The 20421-nt window shown below is 35.1% G+C and overlaps 1 protein-coding gene across 3 annotated transcripts in view; it reads right to left on the reverse strand.

Moving 5' to 3' along the window:
* PRDM5 (PR/SET domain 5) overlaps positions 1-20421 on the reverse strand; it is a 231243-nt gene that overhangs the window by 86049 nt on the left and 124773 nt on the right. For all 3 annotated transcript variants that reach the window (XM_054485889.2, XM_054485888.2, XM_063664063.1), the window contains 4 exons: positions 19890-19974; positions 18496-18653; positions 5159-5252; positions 1297-1457 (listed from right to left, as the gene is read on the reverse strand). In XM_054485889.2, coding sequence (XP_054341864.1) covers positions 1297-1457; positions 5159-5252; positions 18496-18653; positions 19890-19974 — 498 coding nt within the window. The remainder of the gene's footprint in view (positions 1-1296; positions 1458-5158; positions 5253-18495; positions 18654-19889; positions 19975-20421) is intronic.

Genomic DNA, 20421 nt, shown 5'->3' on the forward strand with positions numbered 1-20421 from the left:
AACCCAGGAGGCACAGGCTGCGGAGAGCCGAGACGGCACCACTGCATCCCAGCCTGGGTGACAGAGTGAGACTCTGACTCAAACAAACAAACAAACTATATATATATATCCTGTATATAACTATATCTACTATGTACCCATAAAAATTAAATATTAAAAAAATACAGGAAAAGAAAGTTACTCAATTCAATCCTTTTGAAACAGTTGTATTAAAGATAGGTAAGATAGATAGATACTGAAGCAGGAGTTATTTCTTCACATTCATTTAGTATCACATACTAATGGCAGAAAACTACCATACTTCATGGTTCCTTCTAAAGTTAACACTGCCTGAGTGCAGTGGCTCATGCCTGTAATTCCAGCACTTTCAAAGGAGGATAGCTTGAGACCAGGAGTTCAAGACCATCCTGGGCAACATAGCAAGACCCTGTTTCTACAAAAATTTAAAAAAATTAGCTGGGCATGGTGAGACATGACTAGTCTCAGCTACTCGGGAGGTTTCAACAGGAGGATCACTTGAGCCCAGGTGTTCAAGGATACAGTAAGCTATGATGACACCACTGCACTACAGCCTGGGCAACAGAGCGAGACTCTGTCTCCAAAATAAAGAAAAAAGTCAACATTAAAACCTTTAAGTGTATTTGTTACAATACAAATTTTACTATTTAAAATATATACTTTAAAATGCATTATTGAGCAAGTAAAAAATAAACTTGATTCCCTTGAGGTAATGACCCAAGTAGCATAAGACACACACAAAAAAATCTCCAAATCACTATATGAACATTTTCTTTGAGTTAAGCAAATATTTATCGAGTCCTCATTCTGTACCAGAAACTTCCCTACGCTCTAGAGAGGTAAAGATCAAAGCCTATCCCAATAACAAAAGGGCTCAGTCTATTAACTTGCCAATAAACATAAGAATTCACTTTGAAATATGAAATTATTAAAGTACTACTCATATTTCTTAGAAAGAAACAGCCTACATTAATTCAAAAATATATAAAAATTGACAAGCTCCTGCTCATTGAGTACTTTTTAGAAGCCACCTATCAGCAAAGCTATGGGTTATGAAGAGTCTACAACTAACTCAGGTTCACATTCATGGAAAAAAATAGGTCTATCCTGAAAGATGAAGAAAGTGAACATTGTCTGAAGAGCTGATATAAATCATGCATTTGTCTTTTTGAGTAAATATTTTGATAGATTAATATATAATTATCACGTTAGTTAACATATATATCCATACTGCTTAAATACGTAATCTGTTCAAACTAACAGAAGACTTCCACTTACTTTCTTATGACTTCTAAGCACTGAAGGTGTAACAAAGGCCTTATTACATAGCTCACACCTATACTTCTTGTGTCTTTCATGAACCACCTGGACATGAACATTTAATGTATCCTTCCTCTTAAAGGTAGCATCGCAGTGATGGCACTTGAAAGTCCTCTCACCTTAGAAACAAAGAGAAACATTTAAGAAGCAATAGCAGGGTCCTATTAATTTCCTCCCACGTATGCCAGACTTAGTTGCTTTCTCCAAAATGTTGGCTTTGTAGCTCTAAGAATGTAACTTATTATTTTTTACAACAAATTCCAGTTCCATTACTTGCTAATTCACTGTGTGACCAGGCAGAAGTCCTTTCATCTTACATCTTCAGTCTTCTCAACTGGAAAATGTGGGGACTGAATTAGCAAAATTCTCAAAGTTACCATGAACATTTTTTAAAAGTACGTACTTCTACAGCAGGGGCTGGGATTTGAGGTAAATAGACTCCAGTGACACAAGGCCTCTGTCAAGCAAGGTGAGTTGCCTTTGGGCCCCTCCCAAAGTCCCCTCAAATCCCACCACTGTCCCTATAACCTCCTGTGAATAGATAATAGGCAGAACTGGATCGTAGGTAGAGAGCTGAGGAGGAAAGCCTCTGAGGGTAGAGGGTGTGCATCAGAGCTCAGGCCCTCACATTCTGGGAGAGGGAAAGGGTTACAATGCCCCTGCTTCCTGAACTGGAGGCTGCCTGATTCAGCCCTTGGGCAGTTGTAAAAAGTCTCCAAGGCTTTGAGGGATGGGGGTCTTTCAGAGAGGAATTAAATTGGGATAGGAGGATGAAGACTAGCAGCCACCCTGGGTATTTCACTTTCTTCTCATTATCCAGCCTAGGGCTGAGGGGAAAACCACCTCAGAAACCATATGTAGAAATCTTACGGTACTTTCTAACTTTCATATAATGCTATTTTTATAGTTCTTCTTAACACATAGGCCTAAGTTTTAGTGGCCATTTTAAATACAATTTCAGCAATGAATGTGTGCAATTAGAACACAATGTTTAATAACAATACAGTATAAAATGTATGTAGTATGTGACTATATAAATAAGACAGACTAGTATTTGAATATAATTTCCCTTTTCAGAAAACAATCATATTAGCATAGATTCCCATATCGTATTGATAACAAGGCAAAATGAAGAATAATTAAATTTCTATATCTAAATAAGAGATTATCTCAATTTAAGCCAAGCTTTTCTAAATTCCTTCCATCATAACTAGCACTAAATTTAGAAATGTGAAGACTCTATTATTTCTTCACATGAAAGGAAGGAAGAAAGGAAGGAAGGGAGGGAGGGACAAAAAGAAGGAGAAAAGGAAAGGAAAAATTACCTTCTCTTTGTCTTTCTAAATAGAATTATCCCTCTCTAACTTAAAGTCTCTTAGAGTCCTTTTGAAATTTAATGTCTGAAGCGAAGTCACATCCATACAATGCATGAACTATGTGGATTCTGAGAGCTTGGTTTTTTGTGTGTTTTTGTTGCAAAGTATTATTCTTATACACTATCTTAATTCTTTTCGTTTTATTTAAACACTCTGTTTGTATAAGATGTATAATCAGTGATAGCATAAGGAAATATCAATTGATATAAGACTGTAAACATTAATGTTAATATCAAATCTATTCAGATACTGAAAGAGATTTTTTAAAAAAACCTCTAAGATTGCTCCTATCAAAGCATTTTCATTAAACTATCAAATGAATAAAAATATTGGTCCCTGTACAAAATCTCATCAAGCTATAGCAAGGAAGTCCTTACCTTCCTTCTTTCATACTTTAATTGCAGATTTCTTTGTGTTAAATTTATCAGATTTTTTCCCTATCTTAGTACCTACAAGCTAGCCGCAACTTGCCTTTTGGTTTTCAGCATATTGGCAAATAGCAATAATTTCCAAAATCATTACAAGTTATTCTTCACATTTTGAGCCAGAAAGCTGATGTAAGTTTATAACAACAGCTTTCGTATTTTAAAGTTAAATAAATGAGTTTTAATTTTCATATTGCATAAGACGTAGTATTTTGTCCTCTCTATTTTAGCCATTTCTGGTTTTCCCATTCTTTTCACTAACTGATATCTAACTTTATTTCCCTAAAATAACTCATTTACTCACTCAGTTATCAAAGTTGATTTTCCTGGCCAAATGTCACAATGCATCTTCATAAAGCCTGTGATTAATGTGCTGATCAACAACATATTAAATACATACTCCACAGCAGAGTCTACACATAGTCACTTTAATCCTATTTCTCAAGTGAATGAGAACCAAAAAACTGAAAGCAAAGGTGGTAGATTACTTCTGTTAAGAATTCCTTGCTGTTATTAGAAATAAAATTTCATCATTCCCAAGCAAAATTTCCCAAGCATCAAGTCAAATTTAGCCATATTTCAATAGTATGAATGAGGTTTACTTGTCCAAATCTCTATTCTAACATTCATTCATCTCATAACAGTTATTTTTCTAAATCAAACTGGTAATGAGCTACGATAGAAATTCCTGCAATTGCACAACAAATTTTATTTTTAAACACATAGTTCTTTTTAATAAGAAAACTGGTAAGTTGTGCTAATAACTTCTTTAGACCTGTAAGCTGAATGCAGAATGGCCTGAGAGCATAACACTGCCTTTTTTTACAGGAAGCAGATTGCATTTCATCAGAATCATTACCACTCAATACTTATTTTAAGAAATCTTAGTATCTTTATTATTTTGCATTTTAAACACTTGACCAGAAGAAATTTCTCCAAGATACTGCCTCTGTATAACCAACTGTCAAAATTAAATATTTTTTTCTTTCCTCAGGAATACTAAAGGTTTAAGCAGCAGTAGGAACTTCATGTGTATAGAGGATTTTCTACTGATTAAGCTAATTAACTTAAAAGTAAGAAGTGTAAATATTACCCATGGTACACAATTTTTCCATCAATTTTAGATATAGTACTGTAGTAAGTTTCTGGCTACTTCAGCATCTAAACAGAGAATCCACTTTAAAACTCAGCTTGGCAATAACATGTTCTTCTCAATAAAGGGATATCCTTTAGTGATATAACTGGACATTCTGTGGTGTTGTAAAAAGAGCTCTGAGTGTAAGCGTTAGACTTTCATGGTGCATATGTATGAAACTTAATCAGAAAGAAAAAGAATGTGGACCGCAAAAAGAAGAAATCTGAGACAGCAGCAAGTAGGAAACGCACCTCATGGTGTGTATGTATAAAATTAATCCAAAAGAAAAAAATTGCCTCTGATAAAAGAAGAAATCTCAGGCAGTGGTAAGTAGGAAAAGCACCTATCAGGGACCTGTTTGCTACTCCTTGCACTGTGAAATCTTGAGTATGTCATGGTGCTTTGGAGCCTCAATATTTTGCATCCCCCTCAAATTAAGGTGTCAGATTAGATGTGTACTCTGACCCTTTACAACTTGAAAAGTTTGTGAGCTCATAAAACGATGCTAGATATCTGCATATTTTAAAGAGTCTGACATGTTTTCTTAATCATTATATTTGAAAGGAAACAAAATCATGTGTCAAAACAAAACTCACAGATGTCTTCCTGAATATGGAAAATGCTTTTATATACAAACTTTAAATAATGGGAAGAAATTATAGAAAATAAAATATCTCATAAAATAATTAATATTACTGTGGAAAAATAAAGCAAATATAAAGCGGAAAAAGGTGAAAGGCAGAATTTTCGGTCTTCCTTACGTTTAAAGTCAGATTATATAAATACTTATAGGCACACCTCTGGGAAGTCAACATTCTCAAAGGTTATAACAACAAAGAATGAGATAATTCCTTATATTCTCAACTGCCTGAATTGTGACTTACTGTTATGTATTAGCAGGTGTCTCTGCAAAGAAAATGGGGTCCGGAACAAAGCTTTACATTCTTCACATTGGAACGGTCTCTCCTCAGAGTGGGTCTGCAGAGGAAAGACACTGAGTCAGGAGGATCTAGAATCAACCAGTCATTACAATGAACGAGTAGAGCTTGGGTTCATGAAGCGAAAGAGGAAAGAAGGGAAGGTGGACAGTATCTGTTTCTTCTAGTGCCATTCTTCCACCATAAAATTGTAAAGACAAATGTGCTGCATTTGCAAGAGGAAAAATAACTTTCAAATGCTCACAATAATTATTAACTTGATAAATAGTAAAAAAAAAATTATTCCTATTATCTCAAACTGCTAATCTGAATACACCTGAGATTTCTCAGGGCCTACTTTGTAGTGAAACTGTGTGTACTTTCTCTGAAAATTAAGCCTCCTCTATCACTGGCCAGGCTTTTACTCTGCTAGTACAACATTTGCAACACAGATAAAAGAAATTATTAAAAGAGAAATTGTTTTCACCCTTTTCTCTCAACTTCACTGAATCAGTTCAAATGATTTTAGTCCTAGGTGCTGCTTTTCCCCTAAATTACACTAGAGCACTTATTCATGTTATAATTAACCCTAATTAACATTCATTAAATATTTAATTTGTGTCAAATGCTATTCTAAACACTTTACATAAATCATTTCACTTAATTACAACAGTAACTGGATTAATAAAACACTATTACTGACTCCTGTTTACAAATGATAAAACTAAGGCTCAAAAAGTTGCAGTAACTTGTGAAGGTCAAACAGCATAGATTCCCCAAACAATATTAAGCACCCAGGTACATAAGAAACAAAAATATACTGACAAACAAGAAACAATGAAAAGCCACTAACTAGATCTAAAACTCAAAAACAAAACCAAAACAAAACAGCAAACGCTGCTCACTCCATATCTTTTACATTACACACCAGTATAAACCCATTTGGCACAAATCAGTAAATAAAATCTTATTCTACTATAGATGGCATGATAATAAGTCTCATAAATGCTAAAAAATCAAAAATTAAACTATTATCTCATATTACATAAAACAAATTATATAACTGATGGGTTTTTATAATACATGTGACAAAAACAAAAAAAGTAATTTAAAGAAAAGTCACTTACTTTATAGCCTGTTAATTCATATATTTTCTTAGTTTAGCAGACATAATATTAAACATAGAAGCATAACCTATTAGCATAATGTTGGTGAGAAAGACATTTTCATGTTTGGTTTTAGTTGTGAAAGATATAGAGAAAGCATGAAAGAACAGATATTTAAGATTAGTCAGGATAAATGACAGATAATTTAATGTGCTATTTAGCCAAAGAAATTAAAATGACAGCATGGAAATACATAGATCAATAAAAGAGAAAAACAAGTAGGTCTCTTGCATTACACAAAATACATGAACATTTAGTACAGGAGAAATATGGCATTTAAAATTGGTGGGAAAAGAGTAGAAAGTTTAGTAAATGGCTTTGAGGCAAACGTCCAGATATTCGGGGAAAAGTAATGTTGGATCTACTACTCACCTCTTACAATAAGATAAATTGCAAATCAATTCAGGTATTTTTCTTAAAATGAAGAATAACACTTTAAATGTACTAGAAGAAAATCTGAGTAAATTTTTAAATAACTTTTGATTCTGGAAAGGCTTTCCAAGCAAGGTAAACCAGACATTGAAATGACAGAAATAAATAAACTTAAAGCTCCAAAGCAAAAATCTTTGATGACAAAATAAATATCTGCAACATAAAACAAAAGTGTAATGTTGCTAATATAAGAAGTTACGGCATCTTAGTAAGAAAAGATGAAGATGGACAAAAGGACTCCCTTCCAAATAGCACTCCTAAAATTTCATTCATCATTTTATTTTATGCCAGGTCTACGCTATGCGTTTCATGCCTCTACTAGCAAGTCCTATTTTAGATGCTGAGCCTATAGCCATGAACCAAAAGACAACGTCCCTGCTATCATGAAGCTTTTACACTAGCAGAGGAGAAGGACAATAAACAAATGAAAAAGTATGTACTATATTAGGAAGGGATAAATGTGATGGAGAAAAACAAAGCAAGAAAGAAGATAGCAAATATTTCAGAGAATGGGGTAGCAATTTTAAATAGGTGGTCAAGAAAATTCCAACTGAGAAGGTGACCTGTAAGATAAGATCTGATGGATATGAGGGAGCAAGGGTGGGTATTTGGGTGACCTAGGCAAGAAACATCATGGAAGCCAGCACGGTTGGAGCCACGTGAAAGGGGCAGAGAAGTGAAGAGATGCAGTCAGAAGAATGGGAGGAGTAGAGGAGGAGAAGCAAATCGTGTATGGCCTGGCTGGCCAGTGAAGGAATTTTGTCTTTTATTCTAAGAGAGATGTAACTTTCTGCAGGATTTTGAGCAGATGAGGGACACAATTCACCTGACATTTAACAGGATGCCATGATGGCTGTGTTGACAACAAAATGTAGGGGAAAACAGAAAGCAGAGAAGCAACAGCAATGCAGCAGGAGAGAGATAATTAGAGCTTATCCAGGGTGGTAGCCACAGATGTGAAGAGAAGTAGTAGAATTCTAAATATCTTCTGAAAGTGAACAGGTTTTGAGAAAGTACCTGGATATGAAGCATGACACACAAAAAGAAAGAGGCAAGCATGACTCCAAGATTTGTGATCTGAGCAATGCAATGATGGATTAGCCACTAACAGATATGCAGAAGAGCAGCAAGAAACAAGTTTGAGTAAAACATCAGGGGTTCAATTTTGGACAAGTTCAAATAAATATTACGAGATGTCTAGCATTACAGGTACTTGAATATTTCAAGTCTGGATAATAAGGTATAAGATGGAGATGTCAGATTACACATGGCATCAATATTTAAAGCCATGAATATGATAAAAGAATGAAAAATTAAAAATAAAGATACTATCTGTGATTAATCAGACTGCCAAAGATGAAGATGATGGATACCATTCAGTGTTGACTAAAGAGTAAAAACAGGCAATCCCACATACTGTAATTGGGAATAAAAATTTTCTGCATAACAATGTGGTTCTATGTACCAAAATGACAAATGTGCACATCCCTTGACTAACCAATTCCCTTTACAGAAATACAACTGACAAATTTTTGCACAAACTACTTTTTTTAAATAAAAGGAAAATTCCTAAATGCCCATAAAAAGATATAAACCTGGTTAACTAAACTGTAGTAGATATTATAATTATATATTTATTTTCTCAGATATGAAAAGTCGTGCATATCATACTTTAGGTGACAAAAGCAGAATGCAAAACATAATATAAAGAATACCATTTAAGCCGCATACATATACACACATAGAATGGAGCCTAGGAAGACATTCTACAAAACATTGAAGAGGGTTTTTATAGGAAAGACAGTGATATTTGACAGAATGTTTGCTTTCTTCTTTATACCTTTCTTTGCTGCTTGGATTTTCTACAAAACAATAAGTAGATAGCATTATCATAAAAAGGTAGAAACTATTTTGTTTTTAGAGCATCCAGGTTGGAACACAGGATTGCTCCCATCTTCTAAAAATACTATATTCCCTCCTAATTCACTTTTTCTCTTTCCAAATATGGGACATAACATGACTTAAGTGAACATGACTTAAGTTGCTTAATTATGAAAGAACCTGGGACAGCATAATGCCTTTTAACTATGTTCAACCAAAGCCACAACATCTAGGTATTGGCCTAAAGCCAATGACATATTTTAAGTAGTAAGATGTCTGTGCATAGCCAGGTGAATAAATACTTTTGTCAAGAAGGATGCCAATGCCACCATCTGGGTTGGGATGGCAGAGAACCCATGCATTCAATCCACTGGAAGACATTGAGAAGCCACCTAATTTAAGTAAGGCACAGTAAGATGCTTGCATGTTGCAAATAGAGAACTTCTGTCTCCAAGATATATTTTACAAGTATCAGATGAAATTAAGCTTTTTTAAAGGTGCTTGTCCTTCAATTTTTCACCTCTAAAGAATGCCAAGCTTTTCACTGATTTATTGATCAAATGATCCTTAATAACCCTATGATGTTCTGTAGAACATCCCATTTGTATGCCAAGTCACTGATGACACTAACATCTGCCAATGTAACAAATGAACTAGTCCATGAACAAGTACTATGAAACACATATTTTTATATGCCAGCTCTTTTGCAGATATAAAAAATACATAAAATCTGTTGCACTATTTATAACACCTACTAGAATGTCTCGAAAATGCTTCAGAAGGTTTCTGGAGTAATGTACATTAATTACCAGATTAATACATTTCTAGCCACACAGATCAAATATTAATTACATGAGAATAAAATGAAAATAAGGACCATTTACAATTAAAAATTATACTACTGACTATCAACAATATATATTACTCCATGGTGAAAGTATTTCTTGGTAATGGTATTTCTTCTTTGGTGTATGTGCAAACCAATAAAACACCTTAAAATTAGAAGAAACAACTAAAGATAAAATAAATTTGGAGAAAATATTCTAGAGGTATGTTTGCTAGAACAATTATTTTTATAGAGTTTTATTATTGAAGACTCAGGTTTCATGTCATAGCATATTACTATCCCAGTGGGCCACACAATAAAGCTAAAGCTACATAAAATACATGTCATCTGGATGTTTACAAGGTCTGTGGATTAAATTTTTACTGTCAAATTTATAACTGGCTTCTTGAAAAGTACTCCTCCTCACAAAATAAATTGAAACTGGAAAGATATTGAAGAAGTCAGTTACTTTAAGCTCAGTAGAGAAATGGGTAGCTCACTCCACACAGAGAAGTTAAAAGCATGAAATTTAGTTCATGTTCCTACATAACTATAGTCTTGCAGAGCCAAGTCCAACCTTCCCACTGCTTCAAAGCCACAATTCCATCAGTACAAAGCCACAATGCCAGGGAGCCAACTACTGAGTTCCCACAATCCTGATTAGGGCAAAGGGAAGTTGCTAAGAGAAGAAATAACCACAGATTTTCAGATGAAGCTATAGAAGGTAGCAACATAGATTCCAAGTCAGGAAACCTTCCCCTCAACGACACTGGTAAGAGCCATAACTCATGTCTCTAATTAAGGATGCTTCTCACAAACACTGCTTTGAACAAACACATGACCTCCTAAGCTGGCTGACTTGACCATTAACTGAAAAGTTAAGCGTTTTTACAACAGCTACCACTTATTACAGCTAACTTAGAGCGTGCCGAACAAGTGTATTCTCTCCTCTACAATGTAGCTCCTGAAATAGATGGAAATGACAACCATGTGGCTTCACAGAACTATCCAGATAACATACACCTGTAGCTTCACTCATGAAGATACAGTTTTCACACTCATCACAGTTATTGTACAGGAGAATTTCCTGCATAAAAACAGGCAGCCTAATATTAATAACTCATATGTAACAACTCTTAGTAACTATACTAGCTCCTCTAGTAGATAACTTGTTTTCTAGGCAGCATGGCTAAAGAAATTGGTAATTTTTTTAAATTGAGATTTATTTACCATCTATAAAGAAATACGTAAAGATTCCTAAAGTTCAAAGAGACAAACAACAAGGGAGCAATTTTAGTCCTATGAAAAAAATCACGTTCTATAAATATTAAAGCTAGTTCCTGAAGAGGAAATAGTTTTCTACATAACATAAATCTGTAGAATTTTTACAGATACTAAAATGGTAATAGGATTCCAAATATTTGGTGAATACTGGGTCAGGCAAGATAAATTAAAAAACAGTTGGATGGATAGATAGATTTAGTCAAGCATGGTGCTGTGCACTACTCGGGAGGCTGAGGTGGAAGACTGCTTGAGCCTGGGAGGTGGAGGCTGCAGTGAGTGGAGATCGTGCCACTGCACTCCAGCCTGGGTGATAGAGTAAGACCTTGTCAAAAACAAACAAACAAACAAACAAAACCAGAAAAACACACACATACAATTTTACTCATCCCTGATAAAATGTAATGAGCATCACTTTTTAATTCTCAGACTGAAAATAGAAGACTAACAAAATGAAACGTTGGTGAAGAGTAAAAGGGTATTTTATATACTGTTAAGAGAAAGTAGAGCTTTTCAGAAGGCAATGGGTAGGAGCATCTAAACATAAAGTAGACTTCCTATTTGACCCAGAAATTCCACACCTGAGATCTATGCACAAAAATACTCTTAGCATAGTTATAAAGTTTTATATAAAAGGATGTTCACTGCACTATTGTTCAAAATAGCAGTGGTTACAAAAAAAATGAGTAGATTTATATGAACTAACATAAACATCCCTGCAAATCATATGTTAAGGTAAAGAAGTAGGTTCCTGAATGATACATATGTGTCATAGTACCAGTTACTTTTAAATATACTTATCTCCCAGATGGGCAGCTGGAACTCTGTTCTTCTCCAAACTCACCTAAAAGAACTTCCTCTTACACAAAAACATTACTGTGAAATGCAAATGTTACTAAAGATTTTACAAGAGATATGAAGGAGGTGCCTTCCATGGTAGAATACTTCGCTTGAAAGCTTCCTGTCTGATATAATACTTTGAAATCTCTTCTCAGCCTCAGGACACTGAGTGACATCTCATTCTCTCTTTTCCATTCCAATGCCCACCTTTTCCAATTCTGACCCTCACCCCCTGGCTCTGCCACCCAACCACCACCAACTCTCACTGCTATGGACTCAATGTTTGTGTCCCACCAAAATTCATATGTTGCGTCTTAACCCCCAATGTGTTGGTATTAGGAGTTGGGACCTCCAGGAAGTAATTAGGTTCTAAGGGTGGATGCTTTGTGAACTGGATTAGTGCCCTTATCAAAAGAGATAGGAGAGCTTGCACTCACTCCCTCTTTCTCCCTCATGTGAGGATACAAGAAGACAGTTATCTGCAAACCAGGAAGTGGGCCCTCACTAGATACTAGATTTGCCAGCACCTTGATCTTACATTATCCAGCCTCCAGAACTGTGAGAAATAAATGTTTGTTGTTTAAACCACCCAGCCCAAGGTATTTTGTTATAGCAGCTTAAACTGAAGACACTCAACATCTCATCTCTAATCTTCTATGTGCAAACCCATTACAAACTGTGACTGAAAGTATGTCAAAGGCATTATAATAAAGATAAAAATTGTGTTTTCCTCAGTCTACAAAATATCCTCCAGTTAGGATCATTGGCCTTCATATATATTGGTACATGTGGTAATAATTAACAAATAATTTGTACAAATAATGTGTACAGTTTCTACTATATTGAGGAAAGTCACTCCGCTGGTGCGGGGACTGAAACAATGACAGGCAGGAGAAGGTAGCTGTTGGGAAGGTTCACAACTCGAGTTCCAAAACTGACTACCAGACATGCATGTATGATTTTAAACTTATTTTCATAAGATATCTACTAAAACAGCAGGAAATATTGGAAACCCTGTATACTGTTGGTTGAAATGTAAGTTAGCATATCCATTATAGAAAACAGTATAGAAGTTTCTGAAAAAGTTAAAAATAGGACTACCATGTGATCCAGCAGTCCCACTTCTGGGTACATCTTCAAAGAAAGTGAAATCAGTTTGTCAAAGAGACACCTACACTCTCATGTTCATTGCATAAAAGCCAGGATATAAAAACAACCTAAGAATCCATTGACAGATGAATGGATAAAGAAAATGTGGTATATAGACACAATGTAATACTATTCAGCCTTAAAAAAGAAAGAAATCCTGTCATTTTTGGCAACAGGAATGAACACGGAGGACATTATGATAAGTGAAATAAACCAGGCACAGAAAGACAAATACTGCATGATCTCACTTACATGTGGAATCTAAAAAGGCTGAACACACAGAAGCAGAGTAGAACGGTGGTTGCCAGGAACTAGGGATAGAGGTAAAGGGGCAGGGGAAGGGAGGAATGGGAAGATGTTGGTCAAGGGATACAAATTTTCAGTTACACAGGATAAGTAAGTTCTAGAGATGTATACTACAGCAGGGGGTCCCCAACCCTGCTACAGCAGGATTACCCAACCCCGCTACAGCAGATTACCCAACCCCACAATATCAGCCTGTAGCCTGTTAGGAACCAGGCCACACAGCAGGAGGTGAGTGGCGGACAAGTGAGTGAAGCTTCATCTGTATTTACAGCCACTACCCATCATTCACATTACCGCCTGAGCCCCACCTCCTGTGAGATCAGTGGCGGCATTAGATTCTCACAGGAACGCGAATCCTATTGTGAACTGCGCACGCAGGGGATCTAGGTTGCCTGCTCCTTATGAGGATCTAATGCCTGATGATCTGTCACTGTCTCTCATCACCCCTAGATGGGACCATAGTTGCAGGAAAACAAGCTGAGTGCTCCCACTGATTCTACATTATGGTGAGTTGTATAATTATTTCATTACATTTTACAATGTAATAATAATAGACATAAAGTGCATAATAAATATAATGCACTTGAATCATCCCGAAACCATCCCCTGCCCAACACTGGTCCATGGAAAAACTGTCTTCCACGAAACTGGTCCCTGTCATCAAGAAAGTTGGGGACCACTGTAGTATAGCATTGTGGCTACATTTAGTAATAATGTATTGTATACTTGAAGATTGCTAAGAAAGTAGATCTTCTTCATTGTATTTAATTATTTTAATTGACAAATAAAAATTGTATCTATATGGTGTATGACATGAAGTTTAGTGAAATGGCTAAATCAAGCTAATTAACATATCCATTATTTCGCATGCTTATCCTTTTTGTGTAGTGAGAACACTTAAAATTAACAGAGTAGATTTTGGATATTTTCACTACAAAAAAGATAATGTGTGAGTAATGAATACATTAATTAGGTGGTAATCATTTCACAATGTGTGTGTGTGTGTATATACATAAACATTACATTGTACACCATAAACACATACAAATTTCATTGTCATTATGCTTCAATAAAGAAAAAATATAAGTAAAAAATATTGTTTTAAATTGTACATTGCTATCTCATCATCCACTTAAGAAAAAGAACAATTAAAATAAGGCAAGCAATTTGCCATTAGCTAAGTAAACTTTAGATAATGACCTGTATCTGTGGTTCCTTCTGTCAGATTCAAATCCTGCATGTCCCTCATAATGTGCGCAGCTCATTGTGAATGTGCTTCTAGCATACAAAGATAGGTGATTTTGTACAATATAGCAACATCTTAATAGTACCCATTCGGGTACTACCTCTCCTGCAGCATCACTGAAGAGTAACCTGATGCAAAAGCTGAAGGAAAGAGTGGCTGTGCTCTAACTGTTGAGTGAACATCACTCAGTCTCCAAGATGACATCTTTCCAGGAAATTTTCAAGAGCTTTTTTTTTTTTACTATGTTAAATTTACATCATATGTTTTGGTTTTAGATTCTAATCCATGATATTTTTAGAGAGAAACCTGTTACTTTCTTTAAGGTCTAATAAAATTTATACCAAGCAAACAGCAAACTGTATTGCCTTTTAAATTGTTTGACTATGACCAAATTAATAATTCTGACTCCAAAATCTAACACACGTACACACACACACACACATACACACACAAACACACACAAACACATGTATTATTTTATTGAATGACCCTTTACTCTATATTTTCTATTCTTTTTTTTTTTTTTTTTTTTTTTTTTTTATAAGACAGAGTTTCACTCTGTCGCTCAGGCTGGAGTGCAGTAGCACAATCTTGGCTCACTGCAACCTCCACCTCCCAGGTTTGGGTGATTCTCCTGCCTCAGCCTCCTGAGTAGCTGGGACTACAGGCGTGCGCCACGACACCCGGCTAATTTTTTTGTATTTTTAGTAGAGATGGCATTTCGCCATGTTGGCCAGGCTGGTCTCGAACTCTGGACCTCAGCGGATCCACCCACCTCGTCCTCCCAAAGTGCTGGGATTACAGGCATGAGCCACCACACCCAGCCTTCTATTCTATTTTTTAATGGCCAGTCATCACTCAATAAATTGATTTCAAGACCTACACAGCAGTCATGGCCCAGAATTTGAAAAAGACTTGATGAGACATTAAGGCCCAATGGAATTATTCCAGGAGAAGTTGTGACTAGATTTCCTCATAAGCCTGTAAAGTTTCATCCCTGGAAGGCCAAGTAAAGGGTCAGGAAAAAAAGATCCTGTTTTTGAGTAGAGACACATCTGTCCCCTAGGAGCTTGTTTGTGACTTCATGAGGGCAAAACCCCTCCATACTCACTTCCGTCATCAAGTAAGTAGTGCCAGCTCTAGGATCCAAGATGGTTCAGTACATCTAAACATGTATCCTACAGCAGGAGGAGGGAAGCACTGTACAACTTACCCAAATTTTGCTTTGCATTATATATGACAGGGAACACAATGGAGGGTGAAGAATAATTGAACGGTTTCTGTCTCCTCTGGCTCTGAAACGCTGGTTCAATTGTGATTTAAAGAATCAAAGTATATTTGAATTGAGATAAATGAGATTTTTTAGCTAGATCCTAAAATACAACTGTAATTCAGATCAAATGATTGTCAGAAAAAATGAAGAAGAAAAAGTAACTTATTGAACCCACGTAACTGGCAACATGATGAAATAAATGAGTAACTAAATTTTCAAAATAAAAACCACCCCTTTATAATTTCTCTATATGCTGGCCAGGCACCGTGGCTCTCACCTGTAATCCCAGCACTTTGGGAGGCCGAGGCAAGCAGAGGTCAGGAGTTCTAGACCAGCCTGGCCAATCGGGTGAAACCCTGTCTCTATTAAAAATACAAAAATTAGCCAGGCATGGTGGCACACGCCTGTAGTCCCAGCTACTTGGAAGGCTGAGACACAAGAATCACTTGAACCTGGAAGGCAGAGATTGCAGTGAGCCAAGATTGCGCCACTGCACTCCAGCCTGAGTGACAGAGTGAGACTCTATTTCAAAAAATAAAAATAAATAAAATTTCTGTATACGCTATCATAATCACAATGAAAAATAATATTCCATTTTTCAAGCAAGTCTAAATGTTAAGAAAGAACCAACCCAAAATAACTCAAATAAGTATAATAAAAATGTATATATTATATTCTCAAAAAACAAAAGAATAATTAATTAATTTAAAGCAATAACCCTTGAGCATACTAAAAGATAAAGATCACACTGACTCTTAACGTTTTTTTCTGATTTCTGCGGCATATCCTTACTTTTATGTTTCCCAACTAGCCATTAATGATTATGATGGAAGAAAAGGTTGATCTTCTGTTTTTACATGATTCTTAGAGACTATTTCTGGTATTTTCATGTAACAATGCCAAATATATGCTAGGATCATAACACAGTAAGAAATACATTTGTCTAGTGCAGAAGGATTGAATGTGCTTTCCAGTTTGGAAATTACAGGCATCATTGTTTCTATGCTTCCCAAGACATCATTATTACTTTTATATGATTTATGGCTTAAAGTATGAGAGACGGTGCAAAGATCCTGTGCCAAATTCCCATATGGCATATAACATGAGCCAAACTGTGAAAAACTCATAAATGCGGATAGATCAGTTTCATCAAAGAAAGGAATAAGAGGGTTCCAGAAACTAAACAGGAACTAGCCAGATAATTTTTTACAGTCATGTAATTCCAAAGCAGCAGTAATGAACGCAGTCCTGCCCCAAATGTACAATGCTTGAGGTAAACATAAAGATGGTAAGGAAGAAATTAGGCAGAGATGATTTAAGACACTATAATCAACACTGTTTATTCTTTGGTAAATCTGCCTTTTTCTTTCTCTTTTTGGACTAAAGTTTAAATTGATATCATAATTTTTAAATGATTTCAAAAGAGATAAAAATGAAGTCTTTGGAAGTATCCCATAAATAATATAATAATTATAATCCCCACAGAGTATAATAACTGAAAAATAACAAATTATTTTTAAAAGATCATATACATGTTATTTAACAGCATGCTATAATACATCAACTAAAATCAATAAGCAAGTATTTTGTATCTCACGAAAATGTTTTTACATGCATTTCTAAGATGTTGAATATCTTTGGACAAATTTCCTGAATTCAATTCAAGCATGATGTATTATCTACATGATACATTCTGAAACAAGAACTTGAGCAAAGGTAAAGCATAAGAAATGTAAAACAAAATCAACAGAAGAAACTAGGACATTATATTAATAACTTGAAGAGAAAGAGGAAAGTAGAGAGATCACACAGAAGGAAGGCAAATATTTAGTTGTTTTAGGTATGGTTAATGCAGATAAAAGGATAAAAAGCTGGAGAAGTAGGCTGAGGTCATGATGTAGAGAACTCTGAATGACAGGTGAAGGTGTACATACTATTACATATGTAGGCACTGGCAATCTACTGTTAATATTAGAGTATGAGAGTGATATACCAGAGTGATGCTTTGGGATGATTTGCCTTGTAGGATGGATTGCAGCAGGAAGTGATAAGCCTAATTAGATGAGTATTAAAGGAATCCAGAGGAGAAATAATCAGGATGTTGGGATGGTAAAGGAAGGGATGACTGTGAAAGTGATGAGATAATGTAAAGGGTAGAGTCTTTATATTTGGCTTCTAATTTTATAAGGGGACCAATACTGAATAAAGAGACTAGCATAATTACATGCTTTTGTCATTAAGAGAAAGAGGAAACTCCAAAAGAGAAGCTATCTTGGGCAAAGAGAATGAAAAAACCATTCTGGGGCATGCTGAATTCATTATGTCGAAAAGATGCCCAGTTATAAATGTGAGTCTGAAACTTGGGATTAAAGAAAATAAATCATTTGGAATTCATCAGTATGGTGTTGATAGCAGAAATCATGGATGTAGTTGACATTTCTTAAGGAGAGAGAACACAGAAGAGGTTCACAGGCAAAGGATCCAGAATAACCTCCTGAGGGGAAAGGAAGTCAAAAATGTTCAGAGAAATTGGCAGACCTAGCAGAGCATACTACAAGGATCCCAAGGATTAAGAGAATTTCAAAAAGCTAATGTAAATAAAAACATCAAAGTTTATGGAAAGAAGGAAGAGAATAAAGACTTCGCAATTAGTAAACCCCATAAAATTAATCTAATAGCAGTGTTAAGAAAAACTAGGCACTCTGCTTATAAGGACAGTTTCAAAAGAGAATGGAAGACAGGAAGGAGGCTGTGAGGGGTTATGGCCCAGGTTAGTGATCTTCTCTAGTTGTTAACATTACATACAGTAGGCCCCAGATATACAAAACCTTCATCAAAAGATAAAAATTGAAAATCACAGCAGAAAATTCATAAATAATGATAATAATATTAATAAACTTTTACCTTCTTATGATTCTTGTAAACATTTCTGTGGGCAAATCCCTTTCCACAAAGTTTGCATTTGTAAGGTTTGTCTTCGCTGTGTATTACTTTGTGAGCACCCACTTGATCAAGCCTCTTGAAAGACTTATTACAAATCTCGCAATTATAGGGTCGTTTTTCTATTAAAAAAAATGAGTGGAGACAATCTCATATCTATATAAAGGTAAAGGATAAAAGAGAAAACACCCTTACCTTATATTACTTCTTATGGTAAGAAAACTAAAGGATGGTCAAACAACTAAAAAACATCTACCATCCACATAACAGACACATAAATGTGTCTACTCCTAAATGAAATATGAGCTTGTTCTCTTACAGACGTATTTTGAATTTTTAAAGTAGCTTAGATATAAAGAAAAGGTTTACATTCAAGGAAGGAATCCTATTTCCAGATGAAAACCATGCTGATATGTGACAGTTTAAATCAGGGTCAGGGCCCCAAATGCAGAAAGTGACCTGACAGGGATGGAGGTAAAGAACAGAGCTGCCTTCCCCCAGGGCCACAAAGGCCTCATGGGGGCAGAGCTTCCAATGCTCAGCAGGAACCAGATATTTACATTGGTAATGTAAAATCCATATTTATGCAATATCCATATAACATTGACACCTAAATAAAAAATATATAATATGCATCAAATAAAGCATACCTAAAAGATAACAAGTTTTGATCTGATTTTAATTTACTAAAATATTCATATGTATCCACAACGTGCATATTCAAAAACATTCTGACTTCAATCACCTCAAATTACAGATAGCTTAAACTCTAGAGACTCCATAAAGTAAAAATTATTTTCAGAGCTGATTTTTTTAATCTGCATTAGTAAAACAGACCTATTCCTAAGACTTGCTTAAATGAAACTACCGCTTTAAAAACTTACATACTCAAAATGTATTTATAGATTTCTTACTAACATTTATTAGTAACTTAGCTAGAATGTAAAAGTATCTAGAAATGCAAGAATTATAGTTTTTGAATATCTACTAAATGTCAGACACTATGCTAGCAAAGTACCTAAAGGATCTCATTTCTTCGCAGCTAATTTGAAAGGTAGGCACCAGCATCCCATTTCACAAACAAAGAATAAAGAAACTGAGGCTCAAGGAGAAGTAAGTGACAAATTACATGGTGATTCTGAAGATCTTCAATATCATTTACTCTAAGCACCTTTGCTCTGTAAATAAACTGAGGTCTAAAGAATTGAATAACTTGTTCAGAATCACATGACTAGTAAATGTCCAAAGTGGAATTCATAGCTAAGGCCCCTGATTACCACTCTTGGAGTTTATAAAAAGTGACAACATAATTCTTTTGTAATGATATCACTATAAACAAAAAAAAGTATATAGTTTACCTGAGTGGGTGATCATATGACGTTTTAGCTGATTAGCTGAAATAAATTTCTTCATACATTCTTGACAATCAAATATCTCATGAATCTGCAAAAGGTTAAATAGACAGTTAAATCAACTGTCAAAGCCCAGTAAATTACACAGCTCTCAAGCAAAAGTGTAAACATGTGAACAGCTGCCACTGCAATACCCAAACTATATATTACAATTCAGCCCTAATTTGTTCACACTAACCTATATACACTGAAAATGCAGTGGACATAAGTTAGGTAGTAAAAAATATCATTTGAGACATAATATTCATAGTCCTTAAAAATGTAATACAGCTGTTCTATTTAGTACATATTAAATTTATACTCTGTAAAAAATTATACCTAATATATAATAACTCTTCTGTTATGCACAAATTTAGACTTGGAAATATGTAGCATGCAGTTAATAATATTCCCTTTACAGTAGCCAACAATATTTTAAACTTAAATGTACATAGTACAGAGTGCAACATTAATTATAGTAAAAGATCAGAAGTTACAG

The sequence above is a fragment of the Pongo pygmaeus genome, chromosome 3 (assembly GCF_028885625.2).
Source record: "Pongo pygmaeus isolate AG05252 chromosome 3, NHGRI_mPonPyg2-v2.0_pri, whole genome shotgun sequence".
Classification (NCBI taxonomy): domain Eukaryota; kingdom Metazoa; phylum Chordata; class Mammalia; order Primates; family Hominidae; genus Pongo; species Pongo pygmaeus.